Raw genomic sequence first — 24,732 nt, 5'->3', positions numbered from 1 at the left:
ATCGTTTTTTGTCATGAAAATGGATGCAATGCGTGCAAGACATGTGCATCTACCTTTTACAAAACTTTTCTTGTCCGATTTAAGCAAAAAACATGGAAAAATAACATATTTTCTGAAGAGGCTCCAAATTGTTTGGCAAAATGCTTCGGTCAGCCACCGCCAGATGCGCTAGTGAAAATCAAAATTACATTACGGAGTACGGTCAATGTAGCCCGGCCTTAATACTGAATAAAAAGTAACAAATGAATAAATTCATACAAGTTATGTATTATTAAGGCCGGGCTACATTGATCGTACTCGCAAGAGTAATTTTGATTTTCGCTAGCGCATCTGGCGGCGGCTGACCGAAGCATTTTGCCAAACAATTTGGAGCCGCTCCAGAAAATACGTTAATTTTCCATGTTTTTTACTTAAATCGGAGGAGAAAAGTTTTGTAAAACGTAGATACATATGTTTTGCACGCATTGCATCCATTTTCGCAATGAAAAACGATGAAAAAACTACTTAATTTTGAGATCCGGCATGATCATTCTCTCGAGGTTAAAAAAAGCTTCTACCAGCCGCCGCCAGATGCGCTAGTGAAAATCAAAATTACATTACGGAGTACGATCAATGTAGCCCGGCCTTTAAGGCCGGGCTACATTGATCGTACTCGCAAGTGTAATTTTTATTTTCACTAGCGCATCTGGCGGCGGCTGACCGAAGCATTTTTTGGTCGTCGGGGGAATGGTCATGCCGGATCTCAAATTTAAGTTGTTTTTTCATCGTTTTTGGATGCGAAAATGGCTGAAATACTTGCACAACATATTTATCTATCAATTGCATAGCTTTTCCAGACCAGTTCAAGTAAAAAACATGGAAAAATAACATATTTTCTGAAGCGGCTACAAATTGTTTGGCAAAATACTTCAGTCAGCCGCCGCCAGATGCGCTAGTGAAAATCGAAATTAAGCTATGGAGTACGATCAATGTAGCCCGGCCTTTATAAAATAAACATTAAAACTGCTCTGGCTTTATATTATTATAAAATATGCATGGCCGGTCTTGTCCCCTGTACCGTCAACTTCTGCTGCTTAACAACATGCCCGTCATAGATTCAAGCCCCGAATGGACCGTTTCACCCACTTAGTGCTACGGGTAGGCCTTGAGCGACAGCGGTTGTTGTGCCAAAAAGATGCATTTTAAAGGCCGGGCTACATTGATCGTACTCCGTAATGTAATTTTGATTTTCACTAGCGCATCTGGCGGCGGCTGGTAGAAGCTTTTTTTAACCTCGAGAGAATGATCATGCCGGATCTCAAAATTAAGTAGTTTTTTCATCGTTTTTCATTGCGAAAATGGATGCAATGCGTGCAAAACATATGTATCTACGTTTTACAAAACTTTTCTCCTCCGATTTAAGTAAAAAAACATGGAAAATTAACGTATTTTCTGGAGCGGCTCCAAATTGTTTGGCAAAATGCTTCGGTCAGCCGCCGCCAGATGCGCTAGCGAAAATCAAAATTACTCTTGCGAGTACGATCAATGTAGCCCGGCCTTAAAATTATAGCCTCCTCGACCCAAAACGTTTTTTGACAGATAAATTATGCCAGCATCTAGCTTCAACCCGCCGCCGCTAGATGGCGTACGCGTTCACAAAAATTAAGGCCGGGCTACATTGATCGTACTCGCAAGTGTAATTTTTATATTCACTAGCGCATCTGGCGGCGACCAGCGCAAGCTAGATGTGGGTATAATTTAAGTGCCAAAATTATTCATACTTGGTGTCTCATCAAGTTTCGACCAGGCTACCTGTTTGCCGTAGGAAATGTTGATAAACGTCCATAAATTGCAACAAAGTAGGTCGTTAATTGTTGTTATTGGACAAATCGTCATTCATACAAAGCGCTGGGCAACATTTTTCCCCATCTTCCATTCTCTATTCATCCTTGGGTAAAATTATAGGCTCCTCGACCCAAAACGTTTTTTGACAGATAAATTATGCCAGCATCTAGCTTTAACCCGCCGCCGCTAGATGGCGTACGCGTTCACAAAAATTACACTACGGAGTACGATCAATGTAGCCCGGCCTTTACACTACGGAGTACGATCAATGTAGCCCGGCCTTAAGGCCGGGCTACATTGATCGTACTCGCAAGTGTAATTTTTGTGAACGCGTACGCCATCTAGCGGCGGCGGGTTGAAGCTAGATGCTGGCATAATTTATCTGTCAAAAAACGTTTTGGGTCGAGGAGGCTATAATTTTACCCAATGATGGATAGAGATTGGAAGATGGGGAAAAATGTTGCCCAGCGCTTTGTATGAATGACGATTTGTCCAACAACAACAATTAACGACCTACTTTGTTGCAATTTATGGACGTTTATCAACATTTCCTACGGCAAACAGGTAGCTTGGTCGAAACTTGATGAGACACCAAGCATGAATAATTTTGGCACTTAAATTATACCCACATCTAGCTTGCGCTGGTCGCCGCCAGATGCGCTAGTGAATATAAAAATTACACTTGCGAGTACGATCAATGTAGCCCGGCCTTTAAAAAGTTTTTTCCTCGTTTTTCATGCGAAAATGGCTGAAATAATTGCACAATATATCTATCTATCAATCACAAAGCTTTTCCAGTCCAATTTAATCTATAAAAAATACATGTTTTCTCAAGCGGCTTCAAAATGTTTGTCAACTTGCTTCGGTCAGTCGCCGCCAAATGCGCTAGTTAAAATCGAATTTACACTAGCGTTTACGCACAATATCACCCGGCCTAAACAATTGCTGTTTGTGTTTGTGTATTGTTTATTATATTTATTTATTTATTTATTGTTCAGTAGGGACGGCCGTATTGCATTTATTATTTACTATACAAAATAAACGAAAGCAATAAATTTTATTTTATTCATAAAAGTATTTGTTTTGTCGCGACGGATCCACCTGTCGCGACGGGCGAAGCTGGGACTGTATAGTACCTATATAGTACCGGTACTCACAAACGCCTCTGAAACATGGGCAGGAAGATACTCAGAAGGATACTTGGCCCCGTATGTGTGGAAGGACAAAGGAGGAGCCGCTATAATGACGAGCTATACGAGATGTACTCCGAGCTCACTGTCGTTCAGCGTATCAAGCTCGCCTGGCTCCGGTGGGCTGGTCATGTGGTACGCATGGAAACGGACGCCCCAGCCCGTAAAGTCTTTTTAGGCCGTCCACAAGGACAGGGGAGGCGTGGTAGGCCCAAACTGAGGTGGTAAGATGCCGTGGATGCGTCCGCCATTAAGTCGGGATAACGGACCGGCAGACGAAAGCGCGAGACCGTGAGCGGCTTCGGACACTCCTGAGGCCAAGACCGCAAAGCGGTTGTAACGTCGGACTAGTAAGTAAGTAAGTATTTTTTTTTGTCATGAAGTTATTTTAATTAATTTATAGCTAATATTATACCAATTAGGTGAGAGAAAACTGCCAATTTTATTATGAGAAACATCGTTGTTATAAAAAAACCACGTAAAAAAGTTGTACGATGAAGTTTTTTCTCTATATTTTTACATGTTACAATGTTACATTTGTTAAAAAAAACTCAATTGCATTACCATTATAATCAAAATTTGTCAAAGAACAGAGGTAGAGTGCTGTAATGCTTAAGCTTTATTAGCTTGAAACCATTAAAAAGCTCTCTTTCTGCGGTTGAAATCAGATAATATATAATATGACGTCTATTAATTCAATATAAGCAAAGAGAAATGACAAAAGTAAAACAACGAAAGGACCAGACCAATTCTAAAATAGAAAATGCAAAACAAAAATGAACACGAAGGCGAACTAAAACGATGATAAAGCTGCCACCAACGGTTTGCTGAAAAGTTTACAATCCACAGCCATTGTGCAGTTAACATCTTTAAGCACAATTTAATAGGTCAAAACCCCTTCCAACAACCCTCCACAGCCGCGAAAGGTCAACAGAACTGACGAACAAACGAACACGGTAGTCGTAACAAAAAACTTCCCCTCCCCTTCTCTTCCTTACTTGTTTTAATCTTCATCCCCCTCCGCGGTCCAACTTTCGCTCAAAAATCTTCCAAACCATCTTGAGCGCGACAAGCAAGAGCCGCCGGATCAAATAATGGCTGCGTAATAATTGGAAAAGTTTCGAGTGATAAGAAAACTTTCCTTGCTACCCCCCCCCCCCCCTAACTGCAAACCAAGGGTTTTCACCCCCACAATTTATACACCAGCATTAGAAATGCAGTGCTGCGGCACACGGCCGCAGTTCATTTCGTTCATTTCTCGCTGAAGCTTCATTTGAACGGCCGAGGTGGCCTCGTCTTCATACCAATTCTGTCGGCCTTTTTGTGTCTCACTGCCGCTGCCCTGCCATTGTTGCAATTACATTGCAATCCCGTGTCCTCCTCCCCCCCCCCCTCCCTTACCTATGCTCTCGACGCTCTGCCCTTGCGGTACCGCGATGGCCCACACGTCGAACAGGATCGAGGCGATCAGATAGCAGGCGAACGCGACCCGCTTCTGCTTCAGCGCGTAGCTCTGGTACAGCTTGTCGAGGACGGCATCGGGCAGCAGCACGCCACCGGTGCCGGGCTGATTGATACCGACCGTCGTCGCAATCGTGCCGTCCATCGTGTGTTGGTTGTTGGTTGAAATTTTGCGTACCCTTTTTTACACACTTACACTTTTCACTGATCCACTCGCACGGCGCACGGAGGGTGCGTCTATTTCGTTTCTTTTTTGTTTCGATTTCACTTTAAAACAATGCCCTTTCAACCGTCGCACAGACAGCTTACCAACACGAATCACTCAGACACACACGCACTCACTTTGCCACACGTGGGTTGCTTTGATTCGCTTGCAAGTATCGAGCGCAAGATGCACAGCACAGAATGATTTTATGCTCTTTCTCTCTCTTTCTACCACCGTATTCACTTGCAAGAAGGTGAAATGATCGACTGTCGACTTGTGGATCCAACACACACTCTCTCACACACACGGACACGGATACATAAACACACACACACACACACACACAAACACAGAGCACGGCTGGCGATGATGTTGATGATAATGCTAACGAATGTTCCGGGGCGGTCGGAGCGCGTTAGTGTTGTGTGTTTGCTTCTATCGTTGCTGCGATGCCATCGCCACTGCTACATCATCATCGACCAGGTCGACGGCGACACGGCGAGTTCTCCTGTCCCTGTGTTGGCCCGGATGACGATGAGCTTGCGATGTTCCGCTCTTCGGTGTTTGATAAACGGGATCACATGTTTGTCACTGTGGCAGAATCCATCCCATCCCGTGCCCGAGCCTTTGCTGTGACGCTCGCGTGGTTGCTCGCTGGTCCGATGGTCTGCTGTTAGTTGAAATGTTTTTAGTTTTTATGCTGTTCCCCCGTACACCAGCCACTGCCAGTCGTTTTGAGCTGTTGCGAGCATGCTGAGAGAATGAAAAAGAGGAATGAAAAACAGCGATTAGTACAGAGAAAAAGCAAAAAAAACTGAACGTCAACAACGTGCCAGTGGAGATCGTTAATGAACTGGTTGCATATTTTCTTATCGATTTGTTCACCCGATTACGCCGACTTTCGCCCGCCCGTGACAACGGCAAGGAAGACACGTTTGCAGATTTATTGCCGTTTGAAAAAGGGAAGGAGAAACTTTTTGCTGCAATACTTCGCACAGCGCGGCACGCAATCGCGCGTTACGCGTGCCCAATCAATCATATACCCTCCTAATACGTGTCAGCTTTGCGCATCTGAAGCTGTTAGATTGGGTAGAATGGGCATGAATTGAGAGCGAGCGGACCAATGCGAAAATAGAGGGAGAAATCTCCGACACAAATCATTTCTCTAGAGCTTCCGGGCGAAGTTTAAGAGGTGAGTGATGGTGGATTGGTTTCTCCCGATACCTGAGAGCGCTTTTGGTACGCCACCTATCAAGCCTCAACAACCCGCAGGGAGAAGGTTTTATTTCGACGTGGGTGTTTTTTTATTACCATCACCCGAGCAAAGGTACGGTTTCACATCTGCACCTGACTGCTATTGAAATTGATAACGGTGTTTGATGTTTATTATGGGTTGCGTCCATCTTTTTTGCGCTCACATTGAAGCACTTTAGATTGGAAATGGCGATTCAAGATGGGCTGTTTGTTTCACCTTAGCATAGGTGTGCAATTTAAATTTGATAAAATATACAGAAGAGTGTAATTTTATTTTTAACTCTATGGTAACAACAAATGTGGTTGTGATGAAGTTTAAAAAAAGCTTTTGGGGAGCATTTTAATTTACTCCCAGCATGTATGCTAATTAGAATAAGTTTGTGCCAGCCCACTTTTGCTACACTCCATCATCGAAACGGCGCCGAGTGGTTAGTTTGCTTAATTGGGATGCCGAAAGCGCTCTGGCGGATGGGGGAAACGTAGCTGTCTTTAGACATTGTGGTGCAAAAATTTTGCAGAATAACATTAACAACTCTTAGTGCAACGGGGTTTGTAAACGTTGTTATACACACACACACACACACACACACAAACACACACACAACACACACACACACACACACACACACACACACACACACACACCAGCCGTTCCTTTCCACATTTGCCCTGTGAAGCTGCAGCATTTTTTGTTGCTACCAAAGCCGCAAGCAACTTTATACTGCAGTTTTATAAAGGCAACCAACCAGAGAAAAACATCCCCTGGAAAGTTTCCCTTCCCAGCGATGGCTGATGCTGCAAGTTCAAAGCATGTTGGTTTTGATGCGAAATTTCCACGCTCGCTTTGCTGTTCTTGTGCAAGAGCAATCCTCCCCTCCGCCCCTACACACACACACGCCCTTGAGCTCCAGCCAATTCCGTGAACCGTGTTACTGTTCGCTCTTAGCTGTACATTTTATTTTTTATCCCACTCCCCTCTATTATTCTACAACTTTAAAAACAGCAACAAAACGCCACACGATCTCCGAGCGCTTACGGATGCATTATCCCGTCCCGACCCCGCGGGAGTGGATCTAAAACCCCGAAAACACGGCATTACAAATAATGTAACATTACATTTTACGGTTCCCATCCGTATACCCGAGTGCGCTATACAACCGGGCAGCGAAACGCAGTTTGCATTCACGGAATGCATTCACTCAGCGCTCATCGTACCGGAAAGGAGCACGGTGCACGGTTATGGCAGGATTAGAGGAAGCGTGCCGCAACTCTAACCGGGCACCATGCGTCTCCATCGCGGCTGAACCACCAGGCGGCTCCATCGCGGCCTGGCACGTGTAGCAAATAATATTATTGCTCAGCTCGTGCCTGTACGTACACCACCCGTTGCCAACCCCCCCCTTTTTGATGGATACAAATGTGCGTCACTGTGTGCGAATTTACATGTGTGTCTGTGTGTGTTAACAGATAACAAACTGGTTGCAGTTTGGAACAATTCCACGCGCCCTTTGCAACGATTATTCAACGGTTTGTGGTTAATTTACGGGTAGTAGGCGGTCGTCATACACTATCTATTTATAAACAACGCACACACACACATACACATACATACTGCTCTAGATCTAATCATTACCTCTCCCTTGCTCCCTTGCGATAAAAACGGGGGAATTCCTTGTTTACACACGCCACGCGCGAAAATAATCTATTGAGCTGCGGTGTATTGTTAATTATTTCCATCCCTTCTTACCACTCGTCTCGGCTCGACTGTGCTCGTGCCTAGTGCCAAATGATGCTCCCTTTCAATCCCTCCACCTCCCCCCCCGCCCTATTCCCCTTCCCTGACGCCTGAATGCCCCGAGGGGTATCCGTACTGTTGCTGTTACCTTTCAATTATGCGCCGCTGCCGAGGTCGACATAAAATTTATGATTCTGGTTTCGGCCTCCACGCTCCATGCCCCAATTTTCCCCCGAGATCTCTATTTTTTCGGTTGGCAGTTGGTGGTGAGTTGAAAAGTGTCTGCAAAGTTTACAGTCAACATACAACACCGTACACAGCTGCCACGGCGGAGCCACAGAACAGCGTTGGCGCATTCAACCATTCAATTAGCTTAATGTATTTCGTGTGCTTTGGTACAGCCGTTCATAAACCACTTCTTGCCACCGCTTCCTTGGGCTTCCTTGGTAGGGCAGGCAGGCTTGGCGTAAATCAATAGATGGAAAGCCGTTTTCCATACCTTTTCTTTTTTGAGCGACCAAATACGAGGGCGGTTGGGAGGAAAACGAAGCGGACGGTGGTGGAAGAAAAATGGTCGATTACATGGAAACTCAATTGTTGTGGCAGTTTATGTGCTTGCGTGTGTGTGTGTGAGAGAGGTACACATTCTCGAGGCCTGGGAGGCAAAAAAATAATAACCATTGAAAGGTCAGCACTGTCAACAGTGTTCGGTTCGGTTCAGAATTCGCAGACCCACATTCCCGGCCCGCGGTTGGTTGTGGTCGAAAATGTGTGTCTGGCACGAAGGGTTTTTTTTCGACTAAAAATACTTGACCTACGTTGCTGACAGCCTAGCTTTCCTTAGCTTCCCTCTATCGCTGAGGGAAGTGCTAAATCGCATCCCAGCGTGCTTCTACACTTACTCCCGCACTCTGTACAATATTCACGGAAGGATTAGCTACGGTGAGAAGGTTTTTCTTTCATTCTTTTTCCACATTAAAGTGTTAGCATGGAAGGCATAGTTCCCATTCCTGACCGCAACCCCAGCCACAGCATTCCAGCGCTGTACTGATGGCTCTTGAACCCAAACACACACACACAGGGAAGGTCGCTCAATCATGCGCTAATGACGGTCAAGCTTCCGGCGTTTCGATTTGAAGATTGAGAGGATGTTTAAAAAATAACAGGCTGAAATTTTGACACACGATGAGGTTCAATTATGAGCCGGATTAAGATGACACACACCCGAGGTAAAGTGACACATTTTTGGCACCGAACAAAAAAAGACCATCGGATGAATAATTCAGTGGCAGGAAATGAGGAAAAGATGTTAAACCTTGTCATCAAAGGTGAGTGATGTTTCCGTACCGTATTTTTGCTTGAAGCGCATGATTTGGGAGCTAGATTCAACATCTAAACATTGGAATCTTGAAGTGAAGCCAAGTAGCAACAGCAACAGCGACAGCAGAGGCCATCCATTGGGTCAAGTGTAAGTGGATATGATGGCAATCTTATTGCGCTCCATTTCCGCAGTAATGAAACGTAGGAGCTGGAGTAGGAGATAGAAAAACCATCTTCCTCCTTTACTGGCATGCCCCAGATCTGCGAACTATTTTGCTCTTCTTTCATTCCCCCCAAAAACCCCACATGCATCACCATTCACATCTCGGCACAGCAGCACGTTGATGCTTGCCTGGCTTCGGTGGAAAGCAATTAAGATGCTCCATGGGCATGGGGCGGGGTGGGTTGAATAAATGCGAGGTAGTGTCCCATTTCCAAGCGGGGTTTCTGTTTCTGTTCGTGCAGCAGAATCTGGGTCTGGTGTGCATCAGAACTCACAACGAAACGGACGAAACGGCTGTTAGGTAGGAATCAGCTCAGCTCTCGGGGGTTAGTAAATGTTTGCTACGAAAATGAATGAATGGCTGGTGTTCGGAGGATCTGGATCTGTTTACCGAGCGGGAAAAACATCAGGTTCTGATGATTTTTGCAGCCCTTTTTTTTTTGTTGTAGCTCTGATGGGACACTTGGGAATGAAAACGTTACTGGCACAATATCGCAAGCCAAAGCTGCGAAAATTACACTTTGAAACGTGCACCACAGTAAAGTGAACCTTACCTTAGCTGTAGCGTTGTTTAGAGTTCTTTTTTTTTCATTAAACTGACGAGCCTGTTACCACTCCTCTATCTCCCTTCTAGGTAGCTTAAAAGCTCTCCCCTCATCTTAAGCACCAGAGCGAAGAACTTCCTCTGCCGTTTCAGATTTACATTTGCATACTGCCGTACTTTCGTATTTGCAGAGCTGAGCAGAACTTTTATGCCGCCGTTGTGCAGCGAAGGAAAGGTGGAAAATTAAATTTTATTTGCACGTACAACTGCTGCTGCTGCTGCTGCTGCTGCAATCTGGGTCCCGATTTACTTCACGAGTAATGAAAGTGCCGTACCGGAAGTCGGAGCGACATTAGCGGGCGTAACTTCGTTTTGCACTCTCCCATTCCCCACTGGTGAATGGTGTCTCAATCTGGGCGAGGCCGAGGACAGCATGGATAGCAAAATTATATGCTAAACTACTGGCTTTCAGCAACTTAGACACACACACACACACACCGACAGACCATAAACTTCTTATCAGTTTGTTTGTCCGGAGGAAAAAGTTTTGCTCGCTTCACTTCCTCTAATGGGGTCGGACGAATCACGGACGGTGAATTTATTGCTAACAAGATGGCAATCAAGACAAGAGCCATGCCATGGTTCGATTCACTGTGTCCCGGTCCGATCCGTTGCAGGGACCTTCTTCCTTCGTTGCAGGGACCCTTTGTTGGATTCGGCTGGAGTTGTTTTCGAAGATAAATAAGGCGAATGGTTTCGATTGCTTATGCTCCCTTTTTTTTCTCCTCAAAAGGGATGTCCCATGCTCGAGCAGGGATATGTGTATTCGGGTGCGCCATTAGGGCTTACTTGGATGCTTCACGGGCACGGACGCTCTGGTCACTAATGTATGGGGTGTGTTTGGTATTGATTGAAATCAAACTTTCTTCGCCTTGTGCTTGTGTGAATTTAAGGAAGTTTTGTTTGCACTGTTTTGGGGTTGTTTGATGAAAGAGGAGGAGCGTTTTGGAAGAGGTTTAATTTAGTTTATTTAAACAGAATATCGTCTTCCAACACCATTAGTATGAAAAGGCTTTGAATTGTGCAGTTAATTAGGTGGCCTTTATGGATGTTTGCATGATGTCTTTTTGATGTGATTTTTATTTATAATCGAACTTTTTTAATTAATTAAGACACTCATTATTGTTTAATTTAATTAAAACAACACAAACACATCAATGAGTTACATCGTTCCATTGAAAGTTCCACACCGTCAGTAAGTGGGGGAAGTAAATGGAAAGGTAAAAGGAAAATTGCAAACACCCTCAACCTTCTTAACGTCTCAATTAGAGGTGATGTTTCCCATAAATCAAACCCACACAATCGCTCCACTCTCCTTCGTATTGCGCTTCACCATATGGCAGAGAGCAGAATGTGTAACAGACTGGCGCTACTGTCGCTGGAGATTAATATTTTAGCAAGTTAAATAATTTTCTTTATACACACACACACTCAAATTCGCGCATCACACACACACACACACGCACAGACACGCTTGATTTGGTTGATCTCGGACAAAAACTCCACTGCAAAAAGGGAAGCCATTTGTCTGTTGTATCGTTGGTTTCGTTGCCTGCCTGCCTTGCAATCTTCTCCCTACGGGGCCACAAAAGTGCACGAAATCGTAATCGAACGAATGTGCGATGGATACATATTGACATACATTGACTTTCCGTCCTTCCCCCATATAGGAGGACGGAGTGTGTGTGTGTGTGTGTGTGTGTGTGTGTGTGTGTGTGTGTGTGTGGATGCTATTCGGATCTGTCCTTGCAGCCTGTGAGCATTTTTTTTGGCTTGCTTCCGTTGTTGTTGTTCCTTCCTGTATGAAATGTGAGGGAGTTTTTGTTGTTGGGAGGACTACAGATCGATACTACAGAGTTGTGCGGTGGTTATTTCATGCGATATTGCAGAAACGTGCTGGGATGTACCATTCAAAGGCTCCAAGGATTTGTAAGGGAGAGGGTAAGCGGTTAGAGTGATAAAAAGGCCTCCAAAAATAGTGTATTTGCATCGGGTTAACAACGTCCACGCCAAGTGGTTGAATAGATTAAATAAACGCTGGATTATTTATGGCGAACGCAGGCGATGCAAAAGAGAGAGAGAGGAGAAATTGAAAAAAAACCCTCTCTTCGTGGTTGCTTTTTGGGTCATTTGCACACGAAATGGTATTTTTAGTAACCCGTATTGGTGACATGAAATTGGAGTTTGGTAGACAGCTGCCGATGTACACTTGGCTCACGAAAGCTTTTCGAGCTGTTTGATATGAGATTTCGGCATAGGGTTTGATTAGTGTATTGAATAACAAAGCATTCCATTTCAAAGGACCATGTACAACTTTCAATCTGCGTGAAGGTAACTAAACCTACACCACAAACTAAACTATTGAAGTTGATTGCTCGTGCAGAATATCGTCTCAAGCAATGATTCAAATTTCAATCAATTTTGAGTAGATCAATCCATCTATAACAAGTGACACCGAGCATACTATTTTCAGCCTCCTTTAGAAGTCTCCTATAGACGAATATTACACCCCAAGACTCATCCATGCTCTCTCTCTCTCTTTGTCTTCGCCCCAAAACTCCTCTCCGTAAAGCAACCAACTGTATTTCCATTTTACTGGCACTTAATAACATTGTAAACCTATTACGATAGCACCCGAAAATGTCCACCCACTGGCGTCTGGGACACGCGTCTCTGCCTCCCTCCCCATCGTACTGTGCGATGAATATGACCATTCGTTTGCCGCTCAAGGCATTTTAATGCGTTTTTCATGGAACCAGCACGAACCCGCAGCGCCCGTCACGTAATCGGTCTCCTGTTTCTTTGATGAAATGGCCCGATCGTCCGCTGACCGGGCCCACCGGCAAGCTATAATTTGCCCGTTAATCGTGCCTGCCGGTTGTCAAGTGTCGGCCGAAAATAAAAGGAGCCAGTGTCCCCAGCTGCCCTGAAGCGTGAAGAATAGACTTTACTCTGAAAGCACGAGTCAAGTGAAAGTTGTGCAAGGGCTTCTTTAAGCCTGCAAATAGGGATCGAAGTGGAGCATGTTTTGAGCAGCTTTTTCGGGAGCGTTTTTCAAGGCCTCCTTTTCATCTTGGACGCTTTTATTGGCATCATGCTCCTGCTGTGCCGCCTAGGAACAGGATCCAATGGGAAGCAGTGCGTTACTCGCAGTTCTTTGAACCGTTCAACTACCTTTATCCAGTGCGGCATCAACCATGATTGGATCGATATTATCACCATTATCATCGATTTGTGTACAGGACCTTGGTAGCAGCACAGGCACCATCGAGTTTCATTACTTCCGAGGTACAACGCAGCGTACCTCGTAGGGATCACTTTACATCATTACCTCTTTGCCGTGGGTCCATAGGTGCCATAGGGTGAAAAGGACATTAAAAGGTTGTATACCACAGAGTGCCGACGAGCCTCTGCTTAGAACTCCTCCAACCAAACACCAAGCAACAGCACCTACGGGCAGAACACTTGTGCGGTACGGTTTGTTTGCTTGTTTGCTCCCCCGTAACCCGGAGAAGGTAAACTCATACACACACGTACACACAAGTTGGGAGGTCACACAAGTAGCCTCCTCCCCTCCAGAGGTACTGAGCCGCACTGGTTCTAGCCAAAACCGTTCGAAACCGAACGGAAAGTGAGTGATTCTAGGGCTTTGTGCCGAAAACTCCTTTGCCAATCGAAACGAAACGAAAGTGCGCGCGAGTCCTCGCGGTTCGCTTGCCCGTGTGGGCTACAGAGCGCGTATTGATAAGAATCCGATTATGTAACGTAATTCCGTGGTTTGCTTTCTTTTTGGCGTCGCTTTCGCGAGCATTCTCTTTGGCGTCGTGATGTAAATCGAGACATGTAAATTACAACCGCAGCAACGAACGAGCTGCTCGAGCCTCTTCTCCGTTCTGGCCCGCTTGGTATAGCTCCCTAGTCCGTCAGCGTAAGCTGGGTGGAATACATTGGTTACCATCCCCATCCGGCGTGCGAGAATGGGTCGCCGTGCTCCGGCGTAGGCTCCACGGCACGAAAGGGATATCCTCCACCATCCAAACAGCACCAACACTTGAGCAAACACAAACACACAGACACACACACACACACGTACACACTACGCCTCCCAGACACCCACACACAACCTAGGAGGGTGGGTTTTGGGAGGGTGGTGGCGACAGCATAAACTCCCGGGGCCCTGATAACGCACGCCCGCGTTGCCACTCGTTGTGAAACGGTTTTGCGTCTGGTCTGGTGTCGCCCGGTTTTGCTCCTCGTTTCGTTTTATTCGTTTCGTGCCCTAACTAACGGGGCCTTCTGCCCCGCTGGGGGTTAACTGATTGGCTGGGCTAGATCGGCACGCGGGTTTTTTTTACGGCCCTTGTGCTGTGGAGAGCGGGCGGGCCGCCGTTTTGGGAAGCACCAGCACTGGAGAAATCAAAGCAAAAGCACCAAAGGGCACCAACAGCGACACCAAACGCTACACACATACACACTCCTTGACACACTCGGCGGGCGGTGCAAACGGTGGCGACGGTGGCACAAAATGGAGGACGCAGACATTTACCCTTCCGTCCACATGCAGACCAGGAGCACCACCGCTAGCCTAGAAACGCACACATACACGCGCACAGACACACAGTATGGGGTGGGAGGCTCGGTGTTTGTATGTGTGTGTTGCGAGCTGGTCACACAGCACCGGACACGGACACGTCCAAGGATGGCAAACTTCACTCACAGACTGAAGCATGCGACCGTTTCACCACACCTGGATGCGAGCGGACCTTGTGGGTAAGAGAGTTAGCCCTGGCCAAGAGAAAGAGAGAGAGTGGTTAAGGTGTTTTTCCTTTTTGTGAGAGCGCGTTTTCCGCTTTTTCGCGTGCCTGTGTACTAAGGGCCGGTGTGAGTGACTAGTTAGAGCTGGTGAGCGAGCGGAGCTCGGTTTTTTGGTGGTGAGTTTTGAGAGAGCAAGCGAGAGAAGACGCAGACACATGGTCTCGGACGGTGTTCGGAGGATTTGTTCCTAGAATGTGGAGCAGTGTTGTTTGATAAATGACATTTAGTTTGTTATCTTTGTTAGCTATGGGAGGAGAAAACTCCCATGAGTGAAGCGTTTTTTGAAAAATATTATTTAAACTATTTTGTTGTTATTTTTATTTTTATTTTATTTGTTATTTTCATCCAAAGTATTTTGTAAAAAAAAACATATAAATCGTCAACAAAACGATACAAACAAAATTATGTTCAGTAAATTGCATACTATACGGCGTATTTATTCTCAAAACCTTCCTTACCGTACACTTCGCCTAAAGTTATGCAATTTTTCTTAAAATTTTCTCTCATTCTGCATTCTTAACAAATTGAACTGTATTGGCAGCTATGAAAAGAAAAAAAAAACACATAAGATCCATCTCGTTACGTGGGTGGATAGGTACACTTGGGCACATCATTGTATACAAACAACTTTCACTACTCCGCACATTCAGTCAGCGAATAGCTCTCCCTGTGTGTGTTTGATTTATAGCAACGGCTCTCCCCGTTCTGCCCAAGAGAGTTCGTTTGCTGAGAAATTTGTGAACACTTTCTCCCTAGCGTCGCTAACCCATTAAAGATTGATGAAAATGAGCACCTACTTAGATAGATTTCCCCACACAAATGGCACTCAAAAGTGGGAAACCACGGATGAGCTCTGTTGAGTGTTGGCAGGAAAGAACGAACACTTCTATTGGGTTGTCGCACGAGTTCGGTTGCATAGTAAATAAATCAAATAAAAGTTTTCGTTTATGATGTTTGAGCGAAAATAGATTTTATTTGCTATTTGTGTTTGCTTCATTCAATTACGTGGCTAAACTTCAATCAACAATCGCTAGTGACAACGCAGAATTGGTTTGTTTTTTTTTATTTGATTTGATTCTATTCTCGCCATTTTTTAAATACTTCTCTATTGACGCTAAATGTGAATAGCAAACAGGGCGCTAGCTAAATATGGTAGCAATTATTTGCTCTTTTCTTTTCTGTCTAACTGTATTTCTGATTGTTAATTTTTGTAACATTTGGGTATCGTAACAACGGGGAACGGGGTTTCAGACGTATCGCTACGTTTGGTGTACGAGTTTTTTATTTGTATGTTTGTTTGTTTGTGCGTCATTTCCCTCTTGCCTCACGCGCTATGTTGGAATAAGTTTTAGCAGTGGTGGCACTTAGACTAAATTGACTATCGTTGACGTACGTCACAAATAAATAAAAACCTAGCAAAAAATACACTCACACACTCCTTTCTCTCTCAATGTAGCTTTCCAATTTGCATTTCGAATTGCCATTGATTTAATTGAACTAAAAAGTGCTATGCTTTGAACTGACAAAAGACGGACCAACTTTTCTTCTCTCTTCTCTTCTTGCTTCACTTGTCTATGTCACTGGAAAAAATATATAATATTCATGTGACCCGTTCTAAATTGACTAAGATTATCGTTAGACAAATCACTCACGGTCAGTCGATTTCATGTTTTTTCTTATCTCTCTTTCTCTCTCTCTCTCTCGCTCATTCGTAATTCTCCATCACGTGGAAAGCAAACAGTCTAAAGTCCGCATAAACCCCTTAATAGAGTGTAATAAAATCGGCTTGCATTTTCCTAGCCAGTTCGTCAACCAATAGCCAGTTCATTACTTTAATCAGAAAAGGCTAATGATAAATTACAATTAAACCCTTAATTTAATAAAACCTAAAAATTAAATTGACTACACGATGCTTATCAGTGCCGCCTTCAGATTGCGCGTACTTAATACTTGCGATACGGTGCTCGACAAGCCAAAACCTAACCCCCCGCTTTGTTTTTGCAAGCTCGCTTCGCACTAAGCCACCTTGTACTTTAAAGTATGATACCTTCCTCCCTCCCTTTACTTTAGCTCTTCCACCTCCTTCTCCAAATCCGGCCCGGTCACCCCGGGGGCCATCCCGTCGTACCCGTTCTTCAGGAAAATTTCCTCAATGTTCTGTATCGAGCGTGCGTTCCGCTTCGGGCTCAGCACCCGCCGATCGTCCTCATCGAACTCGCTGTCCTCCGTTTCCGTGTCGCCAAACTGTAGGCTGTCGATGCTTTCCGCATCACCATCGCCGCCGAGCTGGTAGCAGCTCTCCGACAGATGGTTGTACGTCTCCAGATCGATAAAGTACTGCTCGTTGTCCAGTATCGTCTGGCGCCATTCGGTGTTGTCGAACGGGCCCAGGTTGCCCCCGTACTCGGCCGGCAGCAGATCCTTCGAGACGTACTTGTGCAGCGAGCTCAGCGAACTGCCGTGCAGGTGTATCTGCGGGACAGGAGAACAGAAGTGGTCAGCTTTTTTTTTGTTTTGGAGAGCTTTTAAGCGCTCAGCGGATAAAAGGGATACCTACCCGCCGTCGGATCTTATCCTTCAGGAATGGTTTCAGCACGGCCAGTATTGCATCGAAGTAGAACGGTTCGTGCAGCACGTGGAATGCTTTGAAGCGCAGCGGAAACGCTTCCTGCACCACCTCGACCGTTTTCTTCGCCAGATGCGGTGAAAGATACCTGGATGTGGATGTGTGTTGTGGAAAGAGAGTGAAAAGATGGCACTTGAAATTGCCAACCGAGAGGTACAAACCTCCATTCTAGTGAGCTTACCTAGCGTGAGCAAATCCCAGTCCGGCCATGTCCAGCAGCACCACTAAGCCCCCGATTTGGGTTTCCGGACTGCGGACAGCGTCCTCCAGCGCGAGCACATTGCTACGAAACACATAATCTACCGGAATTTTGTACGGATCACATTTTTCTGGAGAAAAAAAAGGACAAAGTAAGTGGCACACATTTACATTCACATCAACCATCCGGGCAGTGGACGCACCGACTCGAAACAGGTAGATCTGCCGGCCGTGCTCGTCCTTCTTCGGCAGCATCGTCTGTATTTGCATCTCGAGCATAAACTTCATCTCGGACGGTGGGGACACTTTGAAAATCTCCGGATACTCCTCCTTCATCTTGTAGTACTTTTGCATCTTTGGGAAAGAAAGCAGAAAGCCCAACGAATTGAGATGTAAATCCTAGACCTACCAGCTCCACTCTCCACCCCGCCGCTCAAAGCCACTTACCATTTTGAACGCTTTCTCGACGTCAAACTTTTTGGCGCGTAAAAATCGCAACAGAAACGAATCGTCCCGCCGGCAGCCAAGCGCACGCTGATGGTTCTCGTTGTAGATGTTGAGCTGCTGCCGCAGCTGCCGGATCTTGGTGTACGTCAGCTCGCCCCCCGTTTCGCCCAGCTCCTTGTCTGCCTTCTCGCGAAACTTGACATCTGTTTTGGGGAATGCAGAAACAAGGGGAACGTACCCCAGCATCCCGAAACGGGGCAATTGACACAGCGATAGATTGAAATGGAAAAGGAGATAGAAAAAGCGTTATAAAACCCACAAGCTCACAAGCACTGAAATGTGCAGCTACAGCATGGTTGGATTGTTGGCAAGCTGACCTAGCTTTTTGTTCATCTCGTACTCGAGCATTGCATTATTGTCGAGCGTCGCGGTTTTGCCGAAGATTTTCCGCGGGCTGTTCAACGGTGTGCTGTCGTTGCTGGACATTTTCTCTTCGCGTTGCTGTTGTTTTCAGTATTATATCTTCTTTTGCTGAGCAGTTTTTTCTCCGTTGCAGCTTTTTTTTTGCTACTCGAACTGCATGAGGAAAAGCGGTGAGCAGAGTTGCTTCGGTGAACTTTTCCTTCTTTCGCTGAGGAATGCTACTGTCGGTGGAGCATTTGATGCAATTCCAATGCAATTATATTGTCGTTTGAAGGGCAAGGGAATAGCTCCGGAAAGTGAACTGGTTAATTACTATAAAAAGATGAGGAATGGAAAAAGAAGGGAGAAATGAGTCCTAAATGAATGGGACTTTAATTTTAATTAACTTTTAATGAAATTATAGCTATAAAATTATAACAAATTATTATTATAATTATTATAATTATTTTTATTGTTGGTATTATTATTATTATGATTATTATTATTATTATTATTATTATTATTATTATTATTATTATTATTATTATTATTATTATTATTTTTATTGATCTTTTTATTATTATTATTATTATTATTATTATTATTATTATTATTATTATTATTATTTTTATTATTATTATTATTATTTTTATTTATTTATTATTTTTATTATTATGTTTTTTCATTATTAAACTGTCATTATTTAAAATTGTTTGTAATATTTAATGAGTTTATCATTTTGTTGTAATATACTGTCGATTCCAACTTAGAGACAAAACAACAAATTCTTTTCCAGATTCAAAATATAATTTATCTCTAAAATTAGAATAAAAACGTTTATAGTCAAAATCCTTTCATAATATCGGACTTTATTCGTTGTATGTTGGTTTTGTGATTGATTTTCAAATACTTTTAAGGGCGTAATTTCTTTACTTAGTGCAAAACATAATATGAAACGATCTTTCCCTTGATTGGCTTCCAGCAGCTCAACCAAATGATGCCGAACGGAACAAAACCGTGCTCACTGCAGGTGTACTTTTCCCTTTCAAGTGGGTATTTTTACTTTTACTCACACCGGTTTGATCGTTTTCTGACGACCAAAAAATGCACTCTACCTTACAAAGAACCCTTCTCTTGCTCTTCCTCCCTTTTAACACGGCTAAGAAATGGATAAACATACAAAGCGTATGTTTATTTTCCTAGATTGCCCATCTATCCCGTAGCTAATGTGCAATCGATACACTTCTTCACTCGCCTACCGAAGATGGATTGGGTCGTTTTTTGGAGGTGATTCGAAAGAAAAAGCTGCTCGTGCCGATTTCGTACCCATCATTTGTATCGCCCGTTTTCATCCGCTCATTGCTCTCTCTCTGTCTCTCTCTTTCGTTTGAATTGAATTCATACAACAGCATGATGTACGACGCCGTTTAAGTGATTCATAAATTCACGGCCGACCATTGACGGGGCCGACCAATGCAAAGAAAAAAAAATTCTGCCAAACGACCGCTTTTTGCACACACTTGAAAGAACCGCGTGTGAACGAACTCAGCTGCTAAGGGAGGTTTGAGATGGAGCTTGAGGTATGAGAAGGAGAGCAAAAGATGCCGCCGAACCTGAGGCAAACAACGGCTAGGCTGCTTGGTGGACCGTACGGACCAACCTTTCCGCCGTATCAAGAGCACCTTTGAGAATCGGCCCAAAGACGATAGAGCAGCTTATTTTTAGCAGAAACAACTACGCCCGATTCTTTCGCCACCTGAACACGCTGCACGTTGTTTCTGCTTCTCACCACAAGCCTCATGCCTTCCTTCAGAGATTGCCAAACGAACCATAGCGAAACGAATCGGCTAGAAAGGAAAGGGAATCCACTAGACAATGCTTTTCAAGTGCATCTTGCAGTGTGTTGAAACAAGTGTCCCTGCTCATATAAATGCGCATATGTCTTGCTGCTTCAGGTAGGGAAGCTACCATCATAAGCTTCACACTTTATGATGGCGCTAACAGCATCCGACTCGGTATGAAAAGCATACGGCCGAAGCGTTCGAAAGGGACGCCAAACGAGATTTTAATCTGTTGGCATACCGATTAGTACGATGTATGATGTTTAAATATTATTTTCTTTTCGCTTCATTCGCTTCTTGAACGTTCGCCCGAAAAGCGTGACAAATGCTTGTTAAAATTAGACCATCATAGCGCAATGCTGTTCGTGCCGAGTGTGCGTGTACACTCATTTTTCTCGGAATCGATAGGTAGGTGTCATCGTCAAGGCACACAATTAGTGTAGCTCATCGTGCGGTATTGTTTATTGAGTCTTGACGTGGTTATGTCTTGATAAGTGTAAGGTTGAGTAGTGTTTTAATGGACATCGGAGTGCGCTGCCGTTCGTTAACAATAAGGAGTTGAAATTGGATGTTGCATTTACTTCCACAGATCAATGGGAGTGCCTCAGTATATTATCAAAATGATTTTTTTTAAATAGTTTGAAATAAACAAAGTTTTAACATTATTAAAAGAAGAAGCGATATCTTAATAGTAAATAATGGTAACGATTACAATTTCGATCGATTTCAAATTCAGTTAATAAATAGAACATATAATAGTAAAGCAGAATAGTTTTGTTTTTTTTTTCCTTTTTTGACGATTTGTTTTTAGCTTTTCCGTGGATGTTTATGAGATGACTACACTTAAAACTATTTAAAAAAAAATGTTAAATATTTTTGCTATTCTTAACGGGATTTTAGATGAAAAAATAGTAAGTAGCTTATCGTTTTTTTATAAGTTAATTACCTTGTATAATTTGTTTGTTTCGTGACACAATGAATAGTATAATTATTTTATGTTATTAATTATCTAGATATAAGCATTACACTGTCAAGACTTTAACTATGAATTTATTTCGTTTGAGTCATTTTTTTTCAATTTATACTTTCAATAAAATCGAAAAAGAATATTAAAGAAATTAATCTAAGGAAGCATGCATAAAACACATTTTGCATACATTTAGGCGCTGCACTCTCTCTATAAGGTAAAGAATTGAACTTCACTCCAAATAAGTTAAGTTCTGTTTCATTGAACGAGATTTTTAAATTCAAAAAGTGCTTAAACCTCTCAAACGTTATTGATCAATAATGTACTTCCTATAGGCGTCCATTTGCTCAATCTCATCCAACCGCCCAGCCAACCACTAATTGATAATCGTGTACACACACATACACCACAGTGATCCTCTCTTCGAAGCGGAACAAATGCACCGAAACATTCCAAATGATTGTATCAACCCGGTCATCAACAAACCAGTCAATCAGCTGCTATCGAGAACGGGCATCCCAAAACGCTCTTCCGTATCGAACGGACGAGAAGGACCCGGTTCCTATTTCAACACATCAACAACATTGCACGCAGTCTTGATGGCTGTTTTGCAATGCAAATCATCGTCTTCTCCAGATCCTGGTCACGCGGTCCGTCGAAACCGTATCCCCGGTGTTCCTGTTGCACCGGGAAAGCTCCCTTCCCCCCAGGTTCCCTTTTTGGTAATTGCAGCTGGTCACGCGAACGTTTCACTAAATTACCCAATTTTCAATCGTTTCCGTGTGTGCCCTAATAGCAGGCAGCAAACCCTTACAAAAGGCCAACTGCATGTCACGCCGAAGACAATGTGGCGCCAAAAAGTGCTCGGTTCATGTTAAGGACACTACCACCGTGTTGAGTAGCCACGGTCGTTTGGATACACAGTGCTGTGCTTGCGTTCGGTTTGCGTCATCACATTCCCACTCTACGCGGACCGGGATGTTGCTGTACGCGGTCTCCTTGCACGCGTATCCCTGTGATGTGTGAGAAGCAAGGAGAATGTGTGTATGTGTGTGTTTGGGGGGAGATTAGGGGTTCCGCGTGTAGGACGAGAGCGTGATCTCAAAGCGCATACTCCATGGAGTATCGATACAACACGCTAGGCGGACGGGGCGGCACACAGGGTGATTGTGTGAGAGACGTTAATGTGTTTTGTCGCCGCTGCTCTGCCGATACGCAATGCATACGAAATTGAGCAATCGAAGTAGAGTTTGTGGGAATATTACTGCATAAAATGTAATGTTACATCGTTATAAGCAAAATAGTGTAGTCTTCTTAAAAACAAATTTAAAAGGAATCAAGAGAAAGCATGCCCCAACCGGCGTGAAAATCCGACACATCTCGCATGTAATGGCGCTTGTCTTGCTCGATTTTTTTCTGTTTCTTCTATCCTTCCCTGTCGATTCTCGTATAAAAAAGCAACCTCACTGTTGTTGACACCTTACTCATCCCCGTACATGACCGTACCCTTCACTTACCAGCAAGCTGCCGCGGGGATGTGTAGAACCGTGGCCTGAAGAATGGCGAATTAATTAAAATATCACATCCAATTACACACAGACACAGGGGCCGCAGCGAACAGCGTTCGGGAACGTTTGCTTCGTGCTGGTTGCGAAATTTTGAATGCACTTTTACACGGGCTCCGTACACGTTCGCAGTGCTGAATGTGTTGTAATGACACTACACTGAAGGAAAAACGGACCCGGGAAGAGATTTCTTTCCACTTTTTTGCCTATTATAACGCACGAAATAGAGCGTGCTGAGTGGAGGACGAGCAAACACACGTTCTTTTCTTTAGAACCACTGGCTGTTTAGATGCTCGTAAGTGAATACAGCATTTCCACAAACCGGGATGACACAAACGGGTGGCCGAAGCTTGACAATTTGCAGCATAAAAACCTCGAATTCTACGAACACATTCCACTACACTTATGAGCAATGTGTAAGGATTTGCCTATTACACCGCTTTTTCCTTTCCTTCACAACCACACACACACACACACCTGCACGGACAGTTTTCCGAGGGGTGTTGCTTCACGCTTTTCCACGCGATACTATCCCGTGCGGTTTCTCAATACGAACTGACGCGCGCGCCGAAACTCCGGAGCGTTTGGTCGAGAGCGCATTCAACAAAACAGGGCGCGACCTTTCGATCCATACACACAAGCTCTCCCTCTCTCTCTCTCGTTCTCTTTTCATTTCAAAGAGATTCTCAATTCTCCTCTCACGAAAAGAAAATTAGCTCGCGGCGTGGAAAACAGATGTTTTCCCCATCCCTCACCCCAAAATCCCGGTTCCCGATTGTTGCCGCAGCAGCAGCTGTCACCAATACGAGAGAGAAGCAGGCGCCCTTGACATATGTCTTCTTCCTTTTCGCTCTTGTAAATTGTACTGTATATGTATGTATTGCATGGCACACTACGACAAATGTTTCACTGATCAACTTTGGCTCGGGCTTAATCGTACTTAGAGAAGGAACGCTTATACGGTACTGCTGCAACGTGCAAAGGCCTCAGTTGCCGCTCTGACTCGCATCCAAGCAGCCGACGACCTGGGCCAACATGTCGTTAAACTCGCCCACCGCACCCTGTACCGCCACCGCCAGACACTGCTCGGTGTCTTTCGCCAGTGCGGACACTTCGCGGGACGTGTGGCCGATGAGTTCGGCCGCATCCTTCACGATGTCCTCCACAATGCTTACCGCGACGGGGGCCTATTGGTTATAGAAGTTCTATTAGAATCTCTTCTCCATAAACACATCCCACACTCAAAAATACTCACATTCTGCAGCGCACAGTTAATCTGATCCCCGATCCAGGAGTTGTCCTGCAGACACTTCTGCCCGATCGCCACAATTTGCTTCACCTTTTCCGCACCATCTTTAATGTGTTGCTCAATGTTTTCCTGTATCTTACGCACACGGTCCAACGTTTGCTTGCCACACTGTCCCGCCTCACCACGGGCACCTTGCACAATGTCCCTAATGTTCTGCGGGACCGACTCGAAGCACGGCGACACGCTGGAGCTAAGCTCGTTCAGTGCACCATCGTAACGCTCGATTTCCTTCAGCACCTTCTCGTTGTACAGCTGCTCCAGATCCTGGATGGCCTCTTCGACCGAGGCGATCTGTTTGCCGGCGTTCTGCTCCAGCGAGGAAAGGCTTGCGAGTGCCTCCTTTGCAATGCCGTCGAGCAGATGGGTGAACTCGGCGAAGAATAGGGCGCGTGTGTCCGCGGAAGGGACTTTTTTCGCTGGAACTGCTACCGGGCCAGCTTGGAGCTTAAGAGTGGATGGGAAGGTACTTCTATGTAGATGCAAATCTTGATATTCGTAGTTCGCATGGGACTTACCTGCCCAAGGCAAAGCGCCAGCACTCCAATCAGAAGCAGTTTCATCGTTTGGACGTTCGCAAAATCCTAGCTAAGTGTGCAAGCCATTTCGCTTTTATAATAAGCTTTATTTACTTTAAAGCACCACTTCAACATGTCATCGCACTACTTGAGAAGTCGTGGTCTAGGTATGGTATCTTTGTTCGATATGACGAAGTCATTTTTATCAGCTCTCTATCTTGACCGTGCAAA

General features: G+C 44.6%; 3 protein-coding genes across 3 annotated transcripts in view; all 3 read right to left on the bottom strand.

The window, feature by feature from the left end:
• The window catches only part of LOC121595580 (adenylate cyclase type 3), a 47,604-nt gene extending 33,075 nt beyond the window's left edge, over positions 1–14,529 (bottom strand). The window contains exons 1-2 of the mRNA XM_041919648.1: positions 14,363–14,529; positions 4,416–5,433 (exon numbers count right to left, since the gene is read on the bottom strand). Of these exons, the coding sequence (XP_041775582.1) occupies positions 4,416–4,620 (205 nt within the window). The 5' untranslated portion in view covers positions 4,621–5,433; positions 14,363–14,529. The remainder of the gene's footprint in view (positions 1–4,415; positions 5,434–14,362) is intronic.
• Positions 14,530–16,310: 1,781 nt separating this feature from the next.
• Positions 16,311–23,228, bottom strand: LOC121597381 (alpha-tocopherol transfer protein-like). Its single transcript, XM_041923105.1, has 7 exons — positions 22,630–23,228; positions 18,280–18,637; positions 17,903–18,105; positions 17,659–17,809; positions 17,439–17,586; positions 17,189–17,345; positions 16,311–17,103 (listed from the first exon to the last, which is right to left on the bottom strand). Exons 2-7 carry the CDS (start codon positions 18,386–18,388, stop codon positions 16,693–16,695), a joined length of 1,179 nt encoding a protein of 392 aa, XP_041779039.1. The 5' UTR covers positions 18,389–18,637; positions 22,630–23,228; the 3' UTR covers positions 16,311–16,692.
• A 289-nt stretch (positions 23,229–23,517) lies between these two features.
• LOC121597514 lies at positions 23,518–24,609 on the bottom strand. Its single transcript, XM_041923327.1, has 3 exons — positions 24,502–24,609; positions 23,933–24,430; positions 23,518–23,864 (listed from the first exon to the last, which is right to left on the bottom strand). Exons 1-3 carry the CDS (start codon positions 24,544–24,546, stop codon positions 23,664–23,666), a joined length of 744 nt encoding a protein of 247 aa, XP_041779261.1. The 5' UTR covers positions 24,547–24,609; the 3' UTR covers positions 23,518–23,663.
• Between the last annotated feature and the right edge of the window lie 123 nt (positions 24,610–24,732).

This window comes from Anopheles merus, chromosome 3R (genome assembly GCF_017562075.2).
Source record: "Anopheles merus strain MAF chromosome 3R, AmerM5.1, whole genome shotgun sequence".
NCBI lineage: Eukaryota > Metazoa > Arthropoda > Insecta > Diptera > Culicidae > Anopheles > Anopheles merus.
This window is presented reverse-complemented; position numbering and strand designations above follow the sequence as displayed.